The sequence below is a fragment of the Arachis duranensis genome, chromosome 4 (assembly GCF_000817695.3).
Source record: "Arachis duranensis cultivar V14167 chromosome 4, aradu.V14167.gnm2.J7QH, whole genome shotgun sequence".
NCBI classification, from domain to species: domain Eukaryota; kingdom Viridiplantae; phylum Streptophyta; class Magnoliopsida; order Fabales; family Fabaceae; genus Arachis; species Arachis duranensis.
Genome location: NC_029775.3, coordinates 80,969,183 through 80,987,973, shown reverse-complemented (window position 1 = coordinate 80,987,973; position 18,791 = coordinate 80,969,183). Strand labels below are relative to the sequence as shown.

General features: G+C 39.7%; 2 protein-coding genes across 2 annotated transcripts in view; both read right to left on the bottom strand.

The window, feature by feature from the left end:
* The window catches only part of LOC107484509 (uncharacterized), a 70,513-nt gene extending 59,442 nt beyond the window's left edge, over positions 1-11,071 (bottom strand). Inside the window, exon 1 of the mRNA XM_016105069.1 lies at positions 10,908-11,071. Coding sequence (XP_015960555.1) covers positions 10,908-11,071 — 164 coding nt within the window. The remainder of the gene's footprint in view (positions 1-10,907) is intronic.
* A 160-nt stretch (positions 11,072-11,231) lies between these two features.
* On the bottom strand, positions 11,232-13,925 carry LOC107484511 (uncharacterized). Its single transcript, XM_016105070.1, has 3 exons — positions 13,073-13,925; positions 12,549-12,955; positions 11,232-11,360 (listed from the first exon to the last, which is right to left on the bottom strand). The coding sequence occupies exons 1-3, from the start codon at positions 13,923-13,925 to the stop codon at positions 11,232-11,234; spliced, it is 1,389 nt and encodes a 462-aa protein (XP_015960556.1).
* Positions 13,926-18,791: the final 4,866 nt, after the last annotated feature.

The following is an 18,791-nucleotide window of genomic DNA, read 5'->3' as shown; positions in this document are numbered from 1 at the left end:
ATTAGACATGGCTAGCCAAGCTTTAGCAGAACATTGCATTCAAGAGCTAAATTGATGAGAATCAATCAGCTTTGGTGATGATAAGAACATCACCTTGAAACACTAGAATTCTTTCTTAAGAACTCTGAAGAAAAATACCTAATCTAAGAAATAAGATGAACCGTTAGTTGTCCAAACTCAAACAATCCCCGGAAACAGCGCCAAAAACTTGGTGCGCGGAATTGTGATCATCAATGGCGCCATCAACATGGTACGCTCAATTGCAATCTCAACTCTTTATTACAACTTCGCACAACTAACCAGCAAGTGCACTGGGTCGTCCAAGTAATAAACCTTACGCGAGTAAGGGTCGATCCCACGGAGATTGTTGGTATGAAGCAAGCTATGGTCATCTTGTAAATCTCAATCAGGCAGATTCAAATGGTTATGGATGATTTATGAATAAAACATAAAATAAAGATAAAGATACTTATGTTATTCATTGGTGAGAATTTCAGATAAGCATATGGAGATGCTTTGTCCCTTTCGTCTCTCTGCTTTCCTACTGTCTTCATCCAATCCTTCTCACACCTTTCCATGGCAAGCTGTATGTTGGGCATCACCGTTGTTAGTGGCTACATTCCTGTCCTCTCAGTGAAAATGTTCAACGCGCTCTGTCACAGCACGGCTAATCATCTGTCGGTTCTTAATCAGGATGGAATAGAATCCAGTGATTCTTTTGCATCTGTCACTAACGCCTAGCCTTCAGGAGTTTGAAGCTCGTCACAGTCATTCAATCCTTGAATCCTACTCCGAATACCACAGATAAGGTTTAGACCTTCCGGATTCTCTTGAATGCCGCCATCAATTCTAGCTTATACCACGAAGATTCTGATTAAGGGATCCAAGAGATATCTACTCAATCTAAGGTAGAACGGAGGTGGTTGTCAGGCACACGTTCATAGGTGAGAATGATGATGAGTGTCACGGATCATCACATTCATCAATTTGAGGAACAAGTGATATCTTAGAACAAGAATAGGCTGAATTGAATAGAAGAACAATAGTAATTGCATTAATACTCGAGGTACAACAGAGCTCCACACCTTAATCTATGGTGTGTAAAAACTCCACCGTTGAAAATACATAAGAACAAGGTCTAGGCATGGCCGAGTGGCCAGCCCCCCAATAATCTAAGAACTAGACGTCCAAAGATGATCCTAAGATCTAAAATGATCAAAAGATATGAAATACAATAGCAAAAGGTCCTATTTGTAGAGAACTAGTAGCCTAGGATTTACAGAAATGAGTAAATGACATAAAAATCCACTTCCAGGCCCACTTGGTGTGTGCTTGGGCTGAGCATTGAAGATTTCATGTGTAGAGACTTTTCTTGGAGTTAAACTCCAGCTTTTGTGCCAGTTTGGGCGTTTAACTCCCATTCTTGTGCCAGTTCCGGCGTTAAACGCCAGAATTCTTGAGCTGACTTGGAATGACTGTTTGGGCCATCAAATATCGGACAAAGTATGGACTATTATACATTTCTGGAAAGCCCAGGATGTCTACTTTCCAACGCTATTGAGAGCACGCCAATCGGGCTTCTGTAGATCCAGAAAATCCACTTCGAGTGCAGGGAGGTCAGAATCCAACAGCATCTGCAGTCCTTTTTAGCCTCTAAATAAGATTTTTGCTCAGGTCCCTCAATTTCAGCCAGAAAATACCTGAAATCACAGAAAAACACACAAAATCATAGTAAATCCCAAAAAAGTGAATTTTAAATAAAAACTAATAAAAATATAATAAAAACTAACTAAAACATACTAAAAACATACTAAAAACAATGCCAAAAACCGTATAAATTATCCGCTCATCAATGACCTGCTAGTCTCTCTAGCATCTGGTCTATGAATGGTAAAGGAAAATGATCCTTTTTGGTGGCTGTATTGAGCCTTCTATAGTCAATACACATACGCCACCCTGTAACTGTTCTTGTAGGAACCAGTTCATTCTTTTCATTATGTACCACTGTCATGCCTCCCTTTTTGGGGACAACTTGAACAGGCTTACCCAGGGGCTATCAAAAATGGGATAAATAATCCCAACCTCTAGTAATTTAGTGACCTTCTTCTGCACCACCTCCTTCATGGCTGGATTCATCCGCCTCTGTGGTTGAACCACTGGCTTAGCATCATCCTCCAACAGGATCTTGTGCATGCATCTTGTTGGGCTAATGCCCTTAAGATCACTTATGGATCACCCAAGAGCTGTCTTGTGCGTCCTTAGCACTTGAATTAGTGCTTCCTCTTCCTATAAATCTAAAGCAGAGCTTATGATTACTAGAAAAGTATTATTCTCTCCCAGAAATGCGTATTTCAGGGATGGTGGTAGTGGTTTGAGCTCAGGTTTGGGAGGTTTCTCCTCTTCCTGAAGGGTTTTCAGAGGTTCTTTTGTTTTCTCTGGTTCCTCCAGATCAAGCTGAACATCTTTAAAGATGTCCTCTAGCTCTGATTCGAGACTCTCGGTCATATTGACCTCTTCCACCAGGGAGTCAATAAGATCAATGCTCATGCAGTATCTTGATGTGTTTGGATGCTGCATAGCTTTGACAGTATTCAACTTGAACTCATCCTCATTGACTCTCAGGGTTACCTCCCCTTTTTGGACGTCAATGAGAGTTTGTCCAGTTGCTAGGAAGGGTCTTCCTAGAATGAGAGTTGCACTCTTGTGCTCCTCCATTTCCAGCACTACAAAGTCAGTGGGGAAGGCAAATGGCCTAACCTTGACAATCATGTCCTGAATTACGCCTGATGGAACTTTAATAGAGCCATCAGCAAGTTAGAGACATATTATAGTTGGTTTGACTTCTTCAGTCAACCCAAGCTTCCTGATAGTAGATGCAGGTATTAGGTTGATACTTGCCCCAAGATCACATAGAGCTGTCTTGGTGCAAGCACCCTCTAATGTGCATGGTATCATAAAGCTTTTAGGATCTTTGAGCTTCTCTGGTAAGCTTTTTAAAATAACTGCACTGCATTCTTTAGTGAGGAAAAATTTTTCAGTTTCCCTTTAATCCTTCTTATGACTTAAGATCTCTTTTATGAACTTAGCATAAGAGGGTATTTGCTCAAGTGTCTATGCAAACGAAATCTTTATTTCAAGAGTCCTGAGATAGTCTGCAAAGCAGGCAAATTGTTTATCCTGTTTCGCTTGGCAGAGTTTCTGAGGATAAGGCATCTTAGCTTTGTATTCTTCAACCTTAGTTGCTGTAGGTTTATGTCTTACAGAAGTGGTTGGAGAAGCTTGCTTAAGGGAGTTACTATCAGCACTTGTAGGTGTCTGACCCCTTGTTGGCGTTTGAACGCCATAACTGGCAGCTGAATGGGCGTTTAACGCTAGGTTATTGCCTTTTTCTGGCATTTGAACGCCAGAATTAGATGCAGAGTAGGCGTTTAACGCCAGGTTACTGCCCTTTTCTAGTGTTTGAACGCCAAAATGAGATGCAGAGTGGGCGTTTAACATCAGGTTACTGCCCTTTTCTGGCATTTGAATGCCAGAATCATTCCTCTCTGGGCTCTTACTATCCTCAGAGGGATTTTGGATAGTGAATTGGTCATCCTCTGTTAGATGTTCCTTTCTTGGTTTTCTGCTGCTTTAAGTTGAGGTATTCAATGTCTTTCCACTCCTTAGTTGAATAGCTTGGCTCTCTTCTGTTATTTATTTAGATAACTGCTGTCTTGTCTGATCCAATTGTGCCTCCATGTTTTTGTTAGCATTTTTAGTATCTTGCAACATTTCTTTGAATTCTGCTAACTGTTTTGTTAGAGAAAGTAATTGCTGATTAAGTTCAGCAACCTATTCTGGAGGACTAAGTTCAGTGGATACTGCTTTAGACTCTTCTTTCATGAAGGAATCACTACTCAAGTACAGATGCTAATTTCTAGCAACTGTATCAATGAGCTCTTGAGCCTCTTCAATCGTCTTTCTCATGTGTATAGATCCACCAGCTGAGTGGTCTAGAGATATCTGTGCCTTTTCTATAAGTCCGTAGTAGAAGATGTCTAACTGCACCCTTTCTGAAAACATTTCAGAGGGGTATTTCCATAGCATCTCTTTGTACCTCTCCCAGGCATTATAAAGAGATTTATTATCCTCTTGTTTAAAGCCTTGGATGTCCAGCCTTAGTTGTGTCATCCTTTTTAGAGGGAAATATTGATTCAGGAATTTGTCTGATAACTGTTTCCATGTTCTTATGCTTGTTGTAGGTTGGTTATTTAACCACCTCTTAGCTTGATCTTTTATAGCAAATGGAAACAGTAATAATATGTAGACATCCTGATCTACTTCCTTATCACGTACTGTGTCAGTAATTTGTAAGAACTGTGCCAGAAACTCAGTAGGTTCTTCCTGTGGAAGACCGAAATACTGGAAATTTTGCTGCACCATGATAACGAGCTGGGGGTTTAGCTCAAAGTTGCTGGCTTTGATAGGCGGTATACAGATACTACCCCCATATGAAGTAGTGGTGGGGTTAGCATATGACACCAGAGTCCTTCTGGACTGTTTATTCCCACTTTGGTCCATGATGGAGAAAGGGAGATGATGTGGATTGCAAATAAAATATATTTTTGTTTGTTTTTTTCGTTTTTGGACCGAAATAAATAATAATAAAAAAAATTGGAAACTAAAATAATTAATTATTTAAAAAGATTTGAAAATTTTTTATGAACACTTTCAAAAAAAATGAAGAAAGAGAAAGTGGTCAGGAACTTTTGGAAAAGATATGATTTTAGAAACTTTAAAAAGATACGATTTGAAAAAGATATGATTTTTTTAAAAATTTTGACCAAGTCAACTCAAGGGATTCGAAAATAATAAGTAAATAAAGGAATATATATTTTTGAATTTAATGAAGAAAGAGAAAAACAGTAAAATAACACAAACTTAGAATTTTTAGATCAAAACAAAGAAAACAAACAAGAAAAATCTGAATGTCAAGATGAACACCAAGAACAACTTTTGAAAATTTTTAAGAAAACAAAAATACAGAAGACACCAAACTTAAAACATGAAACTAAACTCCATAAAATCACAAATTAATAAAGAAAAATAGGATTTTTGAAAGATTTTTGAAAAGGAAAAAAATAGAAGATGCAGTTCTAGTGACTCTAAACCACAACAGATAAAATTTTTCCTAATCTACGTAACAGGATGAACCGTCAGTTGTCCAAACTCGAACAATCCCTGGCAACGGCACCAAAAACTTGGTGCACAAAATTGTGATTCACACTATCCACAACTCCACACAACTAACCAGCAAGTGCACTGGGTCGTCCAAGTAATATCTTACGTGAGTAAGGGTCGATCCCACGGAGATTGCCGGCTTGAAGCAAGCTATGGTTATCTTATTATTCTTAGTCAGGATATCAATAACAATTCTTAGTTTTATTTGTAAAAAGTAAAAGAACATGAAATAAATGATACTTGTGATTCAGTGATGAGGAATAGGTTGAGGTTCCGGAGATGCTCTGTCATCTAAATCGCTACTTTTCCTATTGTCTTCTTCTCCAAATACGCATCGCTCTTTCTATGGCAGGCTTTATGTTGGTGGATCACTGTTGTCAATGGCTACCATCCGTCTTCTCAATGAAAATGGTCCAGCTACGGTTTTCACCGCAGGACTAATCATCTGTCAGTTCTCACTTGTGTTGGAATAAGATCTATTGATCCTTTTGCACACTGTCACTACGCCCAACAGTCGCGAGTTTGAAGCTCGTCACAGTCATCCCTTCCTAGATCCTACTCGGAATACCACAGACAAGATTTAGACTTTCCAGTTCTCAGGAATGCTGCCAATTGATTCTAGCCTCTACCACAAAGATGCTGATCTCACGGAATCAGGAGTCCAAGAGATATACACTCAAGCTATCGCCCAATGACTACGTTGAGCTCAGATAGAACGGAAGTGGTTGTCAAGCACGCTCTCATGGAATTTAGAATGATGGTGAGTGTCACGAATCATCACATTCATCATGTTGAAGTACGAGTGAACATCTTAGAATAGAGACAAGCGTAATTGAATGGAAAACAGCAGTAATTGCATTAATTCATTAAGACACAGCAGAGCTCCTCACCCCAAACCATCGGGTTTAGAGACTCATGCCGTCAGAGGTACAATATGAAAGTGTAAAAATGTCATGAGGTCCAAAATAAATCTCTAAAAGTAGGTTTACAGAGAATGAGTAACTAGATGCAGAGAGTGCAGAAATCCACTTCTGGGGCCTACTTGGTAAGTGTCTGGGCTGAGCTTCTGATGCACGAAAACTTGTCTCTCAATAAATTTCCCTTCGGCAAGTATACTGAATTGTCGTCAAGTAAAAACTTACAATAGAGTGAGGTTGAATCCCACACGGATTAATTGGTCAAGCAACTTTAGTTGGAAGAATGTGCTAGTTGAGCTAAACAAAAATGTAGTTGAGATTTGCAGGAAATTAAATGGCGGAAAAGTAAATTGCAGAAAATAAAGTGCAAAATCTTAAATGGGGATATGGGGAAATGAACATGGAAATAAATGGCATAAAGTAAAGAGAAAGGGTAAGATCAGAGATGGGGAATTCATTGGGCTTAGGAGATGTTGCATTCTCCGGATCAAGTTCATTCTCATCTCTTCCTCAATCAATGCATTCATTGATCTCCTTGGCAATCTTAAGTGATTGGATCCCAATTTCTTGGCAATCCAATCTCTCTAAGCTTAAACAATTGCCCAATTCCTTGATTTAATTGCTCATGGGAAGAGATGAAGTATGGTCACTGATTATACCACATGTATTTCCAAATCAAAGCGTTGAGAGGATTACATGTCACTATATCCGCCCAAACCCCAATTCGGTCCAACATGAGAAAGCATTTCTAGCATGATCTCCTCATCCCTTTTCCAAGGCTTAGAGGAGATCCAATTATGGAGAGTTTCTTTTCCAAGACAACTAACCAATTAGATTAAGATCGAAAGCTTTCTAGTAAATCAAGAGAAAAGAAAGAGGAAGAAGAATGAAAACTATAATTGATCCATGAAATTACAACAGAGCTCCCTAACCCAATAAAAAGGGTTTAGTTGTTCATAGCTATGGAAATGGAAATGGAAAATGGTAGAACAAAATACATCCTTTCCAAACTAGAAAATGCAAAAAGTAAATATACAGAGTGTGGTTCTCCAAAAGTGTCAAGCTCTTCTATAGTTCAAAACTACTCCTATATATACTACTCTTTTTGATCTTCTAGTGAGTTCTTCAAATCTTGGATATGGGCCTTTGATCTTGAGTTGAAGTAGTTACAATCTCAAGTGGGCTCGGCTTTGTTTGCAGAAAATGTGAGTTAGGCATGGGCGTTAGTTAGGATGTTAGTGGTGTTAACGTTAAGTGAGGATGTGGCTTTGAAAACGTTAATGACAATCACCTTTTCCACTAACGTTCCAACCCAAAATGATCAACGTTAACTTCAATGTTAGTGGCACTAACGTGACCACTAACGTTGCCTCTTGGTCTTTTGCAAACGTTATTGGGAATCACCTTTTCTAATAATGTTGCCTTGTGCCCCCTTTCCCTACACTTACCATTATCACTAATGCTCCAAATGCCCCTCCTTCCCACACTAACGTGGTAATCATTCCCATCTCCAACGTTAGTGATAAAGGTGAGTGTCACTAACGTTGGCTTATCATGCTTAGCTCCACGTTATCTCTCACGTTACTGGTCTTAATGTGACCACTAACGTGGGCACTCTTGGGTTGGTCCAACGTTAGTGACAAAGGTGAGTGTCACTAACGTTGGTGATTGGTTCTTCATCCCACGTTAGAGTTCACCTTAATTCAATTAATGTGGCTTCATTGTGCTTTTGTGGAACGTTAGTGGCAATCACTTTTACCACTAACGTTGGAGCTCTTCTTCCTCCTCTACGTTAGCTACCACGTTAATGTAGTTAACGTGGCAACTAACGTGGGCTATGATGGCTTCGACGGCGTTATTGGCGATCACTTTTTCCGTTAACGCTACAAGCTTGTTCCCATTCCACGTTAGTGGTCACATTAATTAGATTAACATGGTTACTAACGTGGCTCCTTCTTGCTTCTTTTGTCCTGAAATCAAGCAATTAAGGTGCATCAAAGCTCTGTTCAAAGTCATGAGATTATGCATCATCAATTATATCATACAATTCTTGCCTAATCCTCATGAAATCATGTAAAGTTCACAATAATTGCTTGAATCAAGGTGTAAGTGTATTTTCATCCAAAACTTGCTTATTTACTAAGAAAATGCATGAAACTACCCTAAAACAGTAAAGAAAAGGTCAGTGAAACTGGCCAAGATGCCCTGGCATCACAACACCAAACTTATAGCTTGCTTGTCCCTAAGCAAGTACTGAAACACAGGAAAGATGAATGAAAGAACAAGATAACCAATTCATTGATATAGAAGTCAAATTCTTGGTTTATGGGGTTTCATGCATAGCAACTTAGGTATATTCCTTCACTAGTTTTCAGGCCTTTATCATGCCCTTGAACACTTGCTTGGTTGCATCCCTTGAGAATTCTTATTATTGATCCTCCCTTTCTTTCCAGGGTTTATTGCATTCTTCTTAGGCTAAGTGCTCTGTAAGAGGGCGACTCTTTATGATAAGCTTTCAGCCAACACTCCCAAACCAGTTGATTCAAGGTGCAAGGTAGTAAGACACCCCTAAGGACTTACTCCCTCAAGTCTCTTTCCCCCATACATACACACCACAGGCACATGGTTTGTTGTTTTTCTTCCTTGAGACCTTGGTGTCCAGCACCTCTTTGGGTTACTAAGTGCTCTGTAGCAAAGGTTACTCTTGATAGTGGACTTTCAGCTGATAATTCCAGATTAGTTAACCCAAGTTACCAAGTGATAAGGCACCCCTAAGAGCTTATTCATCCAAGCATATCCCTTGCATAGGAACACCACAGACACATGCCTCAATATTCAACCATTGGTGCCTAGCCTTATTTCTTATTGTTTTTCTTTCCTTTTCAACTCTTATTGCTCTTTCTCTTTTCTTATTAAGATCTTATTTTTTTTGTTAGTCTTATAGGATGTGTTCCAAGCATGTGGTTTAGAGCATATAGTTGCCTATATACCTTGTGGGTGAACCAACTTAGCTGATCAATGACCATACCACAAACTTAAGAATTTACTTCAAAGATAACTCCACTCTTGTTTTTCATAACATTTTCTTTTTGATTTACTTAAGGGAACAAGCATACATATAAGCAAGATGAAATTGAAAGCTAGGGCCTAGACCAATACACTTATATGTAACTAGGGAGAGAACAAGCAAAATATGGATATCCCTGAGAACAATATTCACTCATACTTCTAATTAGAGCACTATAACTCAGAGATAGTTCAATACAACCTCCTGATGTCTTCCTTAGATGATGATGTATGGTTCCTTCCTGACATTGATTGACTTCCTGTAAAACCATTGGAAGTTGCTTATTTCCCCAAGCACTTAGAAAGTAGTTAGCATGCATGTATGCCTGTGAATTTCTGAACTTAATTTGGTGTATGAACACCAAACTTAGCTCTTTGCCTAATGCAACAAATTGACTACAATGCAGAAACCTCATGTGCTTTTATTCAGAATGCATTAAAAATTAAACATTCGTCAAGTAGTTTCTCAGTTTGTTAGAGCAGATGCTTTATCAATGAAGGGTTACAACGCACTCTTCAGGGTGAGTCTTTTAGTGGAACACCAAACTTAGAGTTTCATATTCACCCTTGTAAGGTTTTGGTGTGCAACATCAAACTTAGCTCCTCACAATATGGAGAATTCTACTTGAGTCCTTTATTGAGACAATAATGAAAAGAGACTACCTCAGGTTGGGTTGCCTCCCAATAGAGCACTTTTTTAGTGTCGCTAGCTCTACGGTGGTTTCTCTAGTTGAGATTATACTTTTGTTTAGGGTCTTCCCCCACGCTATCCAGGTAGTGCTTGAGTCTTTGCCCATTCACAGTGAATGTCCTCTTTGAGCTTTCTTCCATGATTTTTATGTGTCCATAAGGTGAGACTTTTGTGACTAGAAAGGGCCCGGACCATCTTGATTTGAGTTTCCCAGGAAAGAGTTTCAGTTTGGAGTTGTAGAGAAGCACATGTTGTCCTTCTTTGAAACTTCTTGGTGCCAGGTTGAGATCATGTCTCCTTTTTGCTTTTTCCTTATAGATCTTGGTGTTTTCATAGGCTTGAGACCTAAACTCTTCCAGTTCTTGCAGCTGCAAGATCCTCTTTTCACCAGCAGCAGTGCTATCCAGGTTTAGTATCTTGAGAGCCCAAAAGGCTTTGTGCTCCAATTCTAATGGTAAGTGACAGGCCTTTCCGTACACCAGTTGATATGAGGACATCCCAATTGGTGTTTTGAAGGCTGTCCTGTATGCCCAAAGAGCATCATCTAGCTTTTTTTCCCAGTCCTTTCTTGATGTCCCCACAGTCTTTTCCAAGATCTTTTTTAACTCTCTGTTGGATATCTCGATTTATCCACTTGTTTGGGGATGATAAGGTGTGGCAACCTTATACTTCACCCCATACCTTAGGAGTAGGGTCTCCAATGGTCTATTGCAAAAATAACTCCCTCCGTCACTAATGAGGGCTCGTGGGACTCCAAATCTGGTGAAGATATTCTTTCTAAGAAAGTTTATGACCACCTTGTTGTCATTTGTTGGGGTTGCCATGGCCTCCACCAACTTAGATACATAGTCCACTGCCACCAAGATATACTTGTTCGAGTATGAGGTTGGAAATGGTCCCATGAAGTCGATCCCCCACATATCGAATAGTTCAAGTTCTAAGATATATTGCAGTGGCATCTCATTTCTCTTGGGCAGATTTCCAGCCCTTTGACACTCATTGCAGCTCCTTACCAGTTCCTTAGCATCCTTGAAGATAGTGGGCCAGAAGAACCCACATTGCAGTACCTTTGTTGCAGTTCTTTCTCCTCCAAAATGACCTCTATAACTAGAACTATGGCAACTCCATAAGACTTCTCATCCCTCTTCTTCTGAAATGCACCTTCTGAGGATTCCATCTAAGCATTTCTTAAAGAGATATGGCTCATTCCAAATGAAATATTTAGCATTATTGATGAGTTTTCTTCTTTGATGTTTGTTGATTCCAGGAGGCAAGTCACCAGCTGCCTTAAAATTAGCAATATCTGCAAACCAGGGTGCCTTGTGAACCAGCATTAACTACTCAACTGGGAAGAACTCATTTACACTTGTATCATGTGTAGCACCTTCCTCACAAGGGATCATGGATAGATGATCTGCTACCTTGTTCTCCACATCCTTTTTGTCTCTAATCTCAATGTTGAATTCCTGCGACAATAATATCCATCTGATTAGTTTTGGTTTTGACTCCTGTTTGGCAAATAGATATTTGAGTGCTGTGTGATCAGTGAAAACAATAACTTTAGAGCCAATGAGATATGATCTAAATTTGTCAAATGCAAAAACTATTGCCAGCAACTCATTTTCGGTAGTGGTATAATTTCGTTGAGTGTCATTGAGGACCTTGCTGGCATAGTATATGACATGCACCAAATTTTCTTTTCTCTGTCCTAACACTGCCCCAACTGCGAAATCAGATGCATCATACATCAGTTTGAATGGAAAATTCCAATCAGGTGGGGTGATGATAGGAGCTGAGGACAGCTTCTTTTTTATGTTTTCAAATGCAAGCATGCACTTCTCATCAAAGATAAATGGTGTATCAGACATAAGGAGATTGCTTAAGGGCTTGGCTATCTTTGAAAAATCTTTAATAAACCTTCTGTAGAAGCCAGCATGCCCCAAAAAGCTTCTAATTGCCTTGACATCACTTGGTGGAGGTAATTTTTCAATTAGCTCCACCTTAGCTCTGTCCACCTCAATACCTTGGTTAGAAACTTTATGGCCAAGAACTATTCCATCTATTACCATAAAGTGGCATTTTTCCTAATTCAAGACCAAATTGGTCTCTTGACATCTTTTTACTACCAAGGCAAGATGATTTAGGCAATTAGGAAAGGAATCTCCGAATATTAAAAAGTCATCCATGAAAACTTCAATGAACTTCTCTATCATATCCGAGAAGATGGAAAGCATGCAGCGTTGAAAAGTTGCAGGTGCATTACATAGCCCAAATGGCATGCGCCTATAGGCAAACACTCCATATGGGCAAGTAAATGACGTTTTCTCCTGGTCTCTTGGGTCAACCACTATTTGGTTATATCCTGAATAACCATCTAGAAAACAATAATATGCGTGTCCTGCAAGTCTTTCCAGCATCTGGTCCATGAAGGGAAGGGGGAAATGATCTTTTCTTGTGGCTTCATTGAGTTTTCTGTAATCAATACACATTCTCCATCCTGTGATAGTTCTTGTAGGGATTAGCTCATTCCTTTCATTGGGTGCCATAGTGATTCCTCCTTTCTTGGGGACCACTTGGACGGGGCTGACCCATGAGCTATCCGAAATTGGGTAGATTACTCCTCCCTGCCACAGCTTCATGACTTCCTTCTGTACCACTTCCTTCATAACTGGATTCAGCCTCCTTTGGGGCTGAATGGAAGGTTTGGCATCCTCTTCCAATAGCATCTTATGCATGTATATGGCCGAACTGATTCCCTTCAAGTCAGCAAGTGTCCATCCAATGGCATCCTTATACTTTTGTAAGACTTGAAGTAACTCTTCCTCCTGTTCTTGGCTGAGGGCTAAATTTATGATTAGTGGATAGCTTTCATTCTTTCCTAAGTATGCATATTTGAGGGTGGCCGGCAGTGCCTGTAGTTTAAGTTTGGGTGCTTCCTTCCTTTCATCCTTCCCCTCTAGTGTGCCCTGAACATGAGTTTCAGCTGTTGCAACCTCTTCGCTTGATACTGATTCCTCTTCTTCTATTGACTCCTCAAGTTCTTCTTCAAGAGTGACTTGTACTACAACATCCACCGAGTCTAACCTCATACATTCTCCCAATGAGTCCTTTGGGTAACTCATGGCCTTGAACACATTGAATATCATTTTCTCTTCATGTAGTCTAAGGACAAGTTCACCCTTTTGGAAATCAATGATGGCTCTGGCAGTGGCTAAAAATGGCCTGCCTAAGATGATAGAAGTTTTGGCTCCTTCCTCCATCTCCAACACTACAAAATCTGCTGGAAAGATAAAGTCTCCCACCTTCACCAACAAGTCTTCCACTATTCCGTGAGGAAACTTGAATGATCGGTTTGCTAGTTGCAGGGTCATTCTTGTTGGTTTGGCCTCCTCAATTCTCATTTTCTTCATCATTGCTAAGGACATCAGATTTATGCTAGCTCCTAAATCACATAAAGCCTTTTCCACTGTGATTTCTCCTATGATACAAGGAATTTGGAAGCTCCCAGGATCCTTGAGTTTCTGGGGCAATTTGTGCTGGATGATGGCATTGCATTCTTCGGTTAGTACCACAGTTTCATTGCTCTTCCAGCTTCTTTTCTTGGTCATCAATTCCTTCATGAATTTGGCATAGAGTGGCATTTGCTCTATTGCCTCAGCAAAGGGTATGTTAATCAGTAATTTCTTGAAGATTTCCAAGAATCTGGAGAATTGGTTGTCCTCTCCCTTCTTCTTCAATTGCTGAGGGTATGGGGCTTTTGGAAAGTTTGGCTTCAGCGCTTCTCCTTCCTGGTGTGACTTGGGAGTGGGGACTTGAATTTCCTCTTGTCCATTTTCTTCTTCATCCGATTTCTTCTCTTGTGGTTTCTTGTAGGTCTCCTTCAATTCCTTCCCATTTCTGAGGGTGATAGCCTGACACTCCTCCCTTGGAGTTGAATTAGTGTTGCTGTGAATGTTGTGGCCAGGGGCTTGCTTGAATAAGTAGCCAATTTGTGTTTCAAGTTTCTTGATGGCAGCATCTTGATTCTGCATATTGGATCGCACTTCTTCTCGGAAAGCTTTACTGTCTTGAATTTCCTTATATATGCTTTCAAGTAGAGTCTCAATTTTGGAAAGTCTATCTTAGGTTGGTGATGGTGGGTTGAGGTTAGGTGGTTGAGAAGGGTGATTAGGTGGGTGTTGATAGGATCTCTGTGAAGGATGTTGGTGAGTTGCATTGTTGTTGGGATTGTGGTTGTGGCGTCTCTGGTCTTGGCCTTGGCTTTGTTGATTTTTTCACCCAAAGTTAGGGTGGTTTCTCCAACCAGAATTATAAATTTTTGGAGTATGGATCATCGGTCTGTCTGGGTGAGTTTCCAACATAGTTGGCTTGTTCCCAGTCACCTTCTTCTCCTGCATTTACTCCTTCTTGAGCTGGTGATGAGGTGATGATTGCTGCAACTTGGTTTTCTTCCACCTTCTTGGTAAAATCTGCTAGCTGCTTAGTGATCATCTTATTTTGAGCCAGCAATGCATGCATGTGGTTCAGCTCCATTACTCCTCGAGTGTTACTTCTTTCAGAAGCATAGAAGTAGTCATTCTTAGCCACAGTCTCAATGACATCTATGACTTCTTCAATGGTTTTCTTCTTGTTTAGGGAGTCCCCTGATGAATGGTCTACCGCCTTCTTTGACTCATAAGAAAGACCTTCACAGAAAATGTGCAGTTGAACCCATTCATTGAACATGTCTGGTGGGCACCTTCTTGTTAAGTCCTTAAACCTCTCCCGTGCCTCATAGAGAGTTTCACCATCTTATTGCCTGAAGGTTTATACCTCAGCTCTCAGCTTATTGATTCTTTGAAGAGGGTAGAATCTTGCCAAAAGCTTGTTTACCACATCCTCCCAATTTGTTAAGCTCTCCTTTGGGAATGATTCCAGCCACTTAGATGCTTTGTCCCTGAGTGAAAAGGGAAACAACAACAGTCTATAGACATCCGGATGGACACCATTAGACTTCTCAGTGTCACATATTCTTAGGAAGGTGGTTAGATGTTGATTGGGATCTTCTTGGGCACTTCCTCCGAATGAACAGTTGTTCTGAACAAGGGTGATGAGCTGGGGTTTTAATTCAAAGTTGTTGGCATGTATGGTAGGCTTTTGGATGCTACTTCCATAATTTCCTGGGTTTGGGTTGATGTAAGAGCCTAGAACTCTCCTTTCTTTCCCATCATAATTCACAGGGCCTTCTCTGGCATGGTTGTGAGCTTCTTCTTCATGGTTGTTTTCCAAGTTCTCATCCATGTTTGTTTCAAAGTACTCTTCTTCTTCCTCAGCACCAACAACTCTTTTCCCTCTTGCTTCCCTCCTTAATCTACGGAAGGTCCTCTCAGGTTCGGAATCAAAGGAAGTTGAAGCTCCGCTTCTTCTCCCTGTCATACAACTAACAGAGCACATAGCAAGAAATAAAATAAAGTGATTATTCTTGTTAGAGTGATTGTTAGTGTGAGTGGTGAAAATTATCAAACAGTTAGTGGGTTAGTGAGTAGAATTGGAAGTAAATTCAAAGAAAAAGAAAACAACGAGGGGATAGGGGATGAGGAAGAAAATTAATTGAAACTAAGAGTAAATGACTAGGCAAACTAAAAAATAAAAAGAAAATGCTCAATCTAGTGAACTTCCAACTTAATGATTGTCGATACAAAATTAATCCCCGGCAACGGCGCCATAAACTTGATGCACGAATTGTCGTCAAGTATACCGAATTGTCGTCAAGTAAAAACTCAGAATAGAGTGATGTCGAATCCCACAGGGATTGATTGGTCAAGCAACTTTAGTTGGAAGAATGTGCTAGTTGAGCTAAACAAAAATGTAGTTGAGATTTGCAAGAAATTAAATGGCGGGAAAGTAAATTGCAGAAAATAAAGTGCAGAATCTTAAATGGGGATATGGGGAAATGAATATGGAAATAAATGGCATAAAGTAAAGAGAAAGGGTAAGATCAGAGATGGGAAATTCATTGAGCTTAGGAGATGTTGCATTCTCCGGATCAAGTTCATTCTCATCTCTTCCTCAATCAATGCATTCATTGATCTCCTTGGCAATCTTAAGTGATTGGATCCCAATTCCTTGGCAATCCAATCTCTCTAAGCTTGAACAATTACCCAATTCCTTGATTTAATTGCTCATGGGAAGATATGAAGTATGGTCACTGATTATACCACATGTATTTCCAAATTAAAGTGTTGGGAGGATTACATGTCACTATATCCGCCCAAACCCCAATTTGGTCCAACATGAAAAAGCATTTCTAGCATGATCTCCTCATCCCTTTTCCAAGGCTCAGAGGAGATCCAATTATGGAGAGTTTTTCAAGACAACTAACCAATTAGATTAAAATCGAAAGCTTTCTAGTAAATCAAGAGAAAAGAAAGAGGAAGAAGAATGAAAACTATAATTGATCCATGAAATTACAACAGAGCTCCCTAACCCAATGAAAGCGGTTTAGTTGTTCATAGCTCTGGAAATGGAAATGGAAAATGGTAGAACAGAATACATCCTGATAAACCACTATTTTATGGTTTATCTTGTGCTCAATTGAGTGGATTTTATCAACTCTTTACCCACTTATTCATACTATTTGCATGTTTTACATTTCCCTTCCTAATTATGTGCTTTGATTGAAAACATTCTTCTTTGGACTTATATTTGCTTATTATTAATCCTCTCTTATTACCATTAGATGCCTTGATATGTGTGTTAAGTGTTTTTAGATATTATAAGGCAGGGATGACTTGGAGGATGGAAAGGAAGCATGCAAAAGTGGAAGGAATGCAAGAAGTTGGAGAAACTGCTAAGCTATCCAGCCTGACCTCTTCGCACTCAAACGGTTATAACTTTAGCTACAGAGGTCCAAACGACGCGGTTCTAGTTGCGTTGGAAAGCTAATGTCCGGGGCTTCGATTTGATATATAATTTGCCATAATTGCCTCAACGCAGGTGATGTGAACGCGTGGGTCACGCGAACGCGTGGGTTACGCGGACGCGTGACCTAGCCAACACCCAATCCGCGCGGTCGCGTGGACAATGCGGCCGCGTCACTTTTCCGCGACCTATATGGACCAGAAAGCGCTGAAAGTGATTTCTGGGCTGTTCTGACCCAGTTTTCGGCCCAGAGAACACAGATTAAAGGCTATAAAGTGGGGGAATGCATCCATTCATAATGATGCCTCTCATAATTTACTTTTCATGTTTTAAATGTAATTTTGGAGAGAGAGGTTCTCTCCTCTCTCTCTCTCTCTTAGGATTTAGGTAGTGTTTTTAGAAATTAGGATTTAGGACTTCTCTTAGATTTCTAGAGTGACTCTCGATCCCAGGTTTAATATTCCTTTTTACTATTTAATTTCTCTTTTATATTTTGATTACTCTAAAGCCTTTATTATGTTTGATTGATGTTGCCCAATTGGCTGTTGATGACATTTTTATTTAATGATAATTGAGGTATTTTCAGTTTATAATTATTCTCTTTGAATTAAGTTGCCATTGCTTCCCATCTAAGGATATTTTTATTATTCCAGCAATTTTACTTTTTTCCCCTTTTGGTTCTGATTAAGAATTTAGTAACTCAACAGTTATTAAACTCAACGTAATTAATAATTGTTATCTTGCTAATTGAGCTGAACCTAAATAATCCCAACCTTTTCTTAGGAAATAATTAGGATTCAAAGGTCAATTTAATTAGTCCCTTGACTTTCCTTTGCCCTGGTAAAGGTTGACCAAGTGGAGTTTAGATTCAACTTTTATTATAGTTGAGAGAGATAACTAAGTTAGACCTCTAAATTTCCTTATCTTGCCAAGAGTTGTTTTACAGTTATTATTTATTTTTAATTGCCATTTAATTCACTCATCATTTAAATTACTTGCTTCTCACCTTCCAAACCCCGATTACAACCTTTATAACCAATAATAAAAACATACTTCCTCACAGTTCCCTGAGAAGACGAGCCGAGGTTTGAATACTCAGTTAACAATTTTTAAAAGGGTTTGTTACTTGTGACACCTAAACGTTTGTATGAAAGGACTTTTGAAGGTTTAGAAACTATACTTGCAATGAGGATTTATCCGCAAATTTCTAGACCACGCAAAAGTCCTCTCATCAAAATGGCGTCGTTGCCGGGGAACTGCTAACGTGTGCCTTATTATTGGTTATTGTAAATATTTTTCTTTTGCTTGTTATTTATTTTCGTTCTTCTTTTTTTATCTTTATTTGCTACTATGAACTCTCACCCCTCTCGCTTTGAGTTTGGTTCTGATATTGTTAAAGGAAATAGAAGTTACAGCAGGAATGTGCATCAAGGTCAGACCAATCAAGGATGGATGGAACCAAGAGGATCTAATCAACCCTTTTGGCAGCAACACCCTCCGAGATATCCTGGACAAAGACCATTCTACCGCGCATACCCAGCTGAAAGACATGGTGGACAACCTTGTAACTACCAACAAGCCCCACCTCGTGCATATGAACCGTCCTTTCAACATAACCTCGAACCACCACACTCACAAGCTTCTCTTCACCATTCGCCATCATATGATCCTTCCTTACCCTAATACCAATCCAATCGTTCCCAATCATCACCACTTCCCTATGTATCATGTCTAAGTCCAGCAAACCGCGAAGCAGAGGATTGCCTAAAAGAAACAATAACTAAATTTCAAACAACCATTCAACAATTGGAGCACGCACTAATCCAATGGGCCACTAAACGCTTAAATATACAAGGATCAACCACAGCTCCATGTGGACAACCCGATGAAGAGCATAGCATGAAAGAAATACTAGAGACTCCAGTGGACAGGGCAGAGAATGAATTCGTACTAGAACAAGTGGAAGAAGCTATCATTGTTCAAGAAGAAGAGTTGGT

Bases quoted from the DNA above. Each gene is read 5' to 3' on its own strand.
- LOC107484511 (XM_016105070.1), bottom strand. From the start codon at position 13,925: ATGCAGAATCAAGATGCTGCCATCAAGAAACTTGAAACACAAATTGGC. The intron at 12,956-13,072 runs GTGAACTTGTCC...TGGATGTTGTAG, and splicing joins CATCATTGATTTCCAAAAGG to TACAAGTCACTCTTGAAGAA. The intron at 11,361-12,548 runs GTACAGAAGGAA...TTATTGTCGCAG, and splicing joins ATCCAGTTATGAAGGAAGTG to GAATTCAACATTGAGATTAG.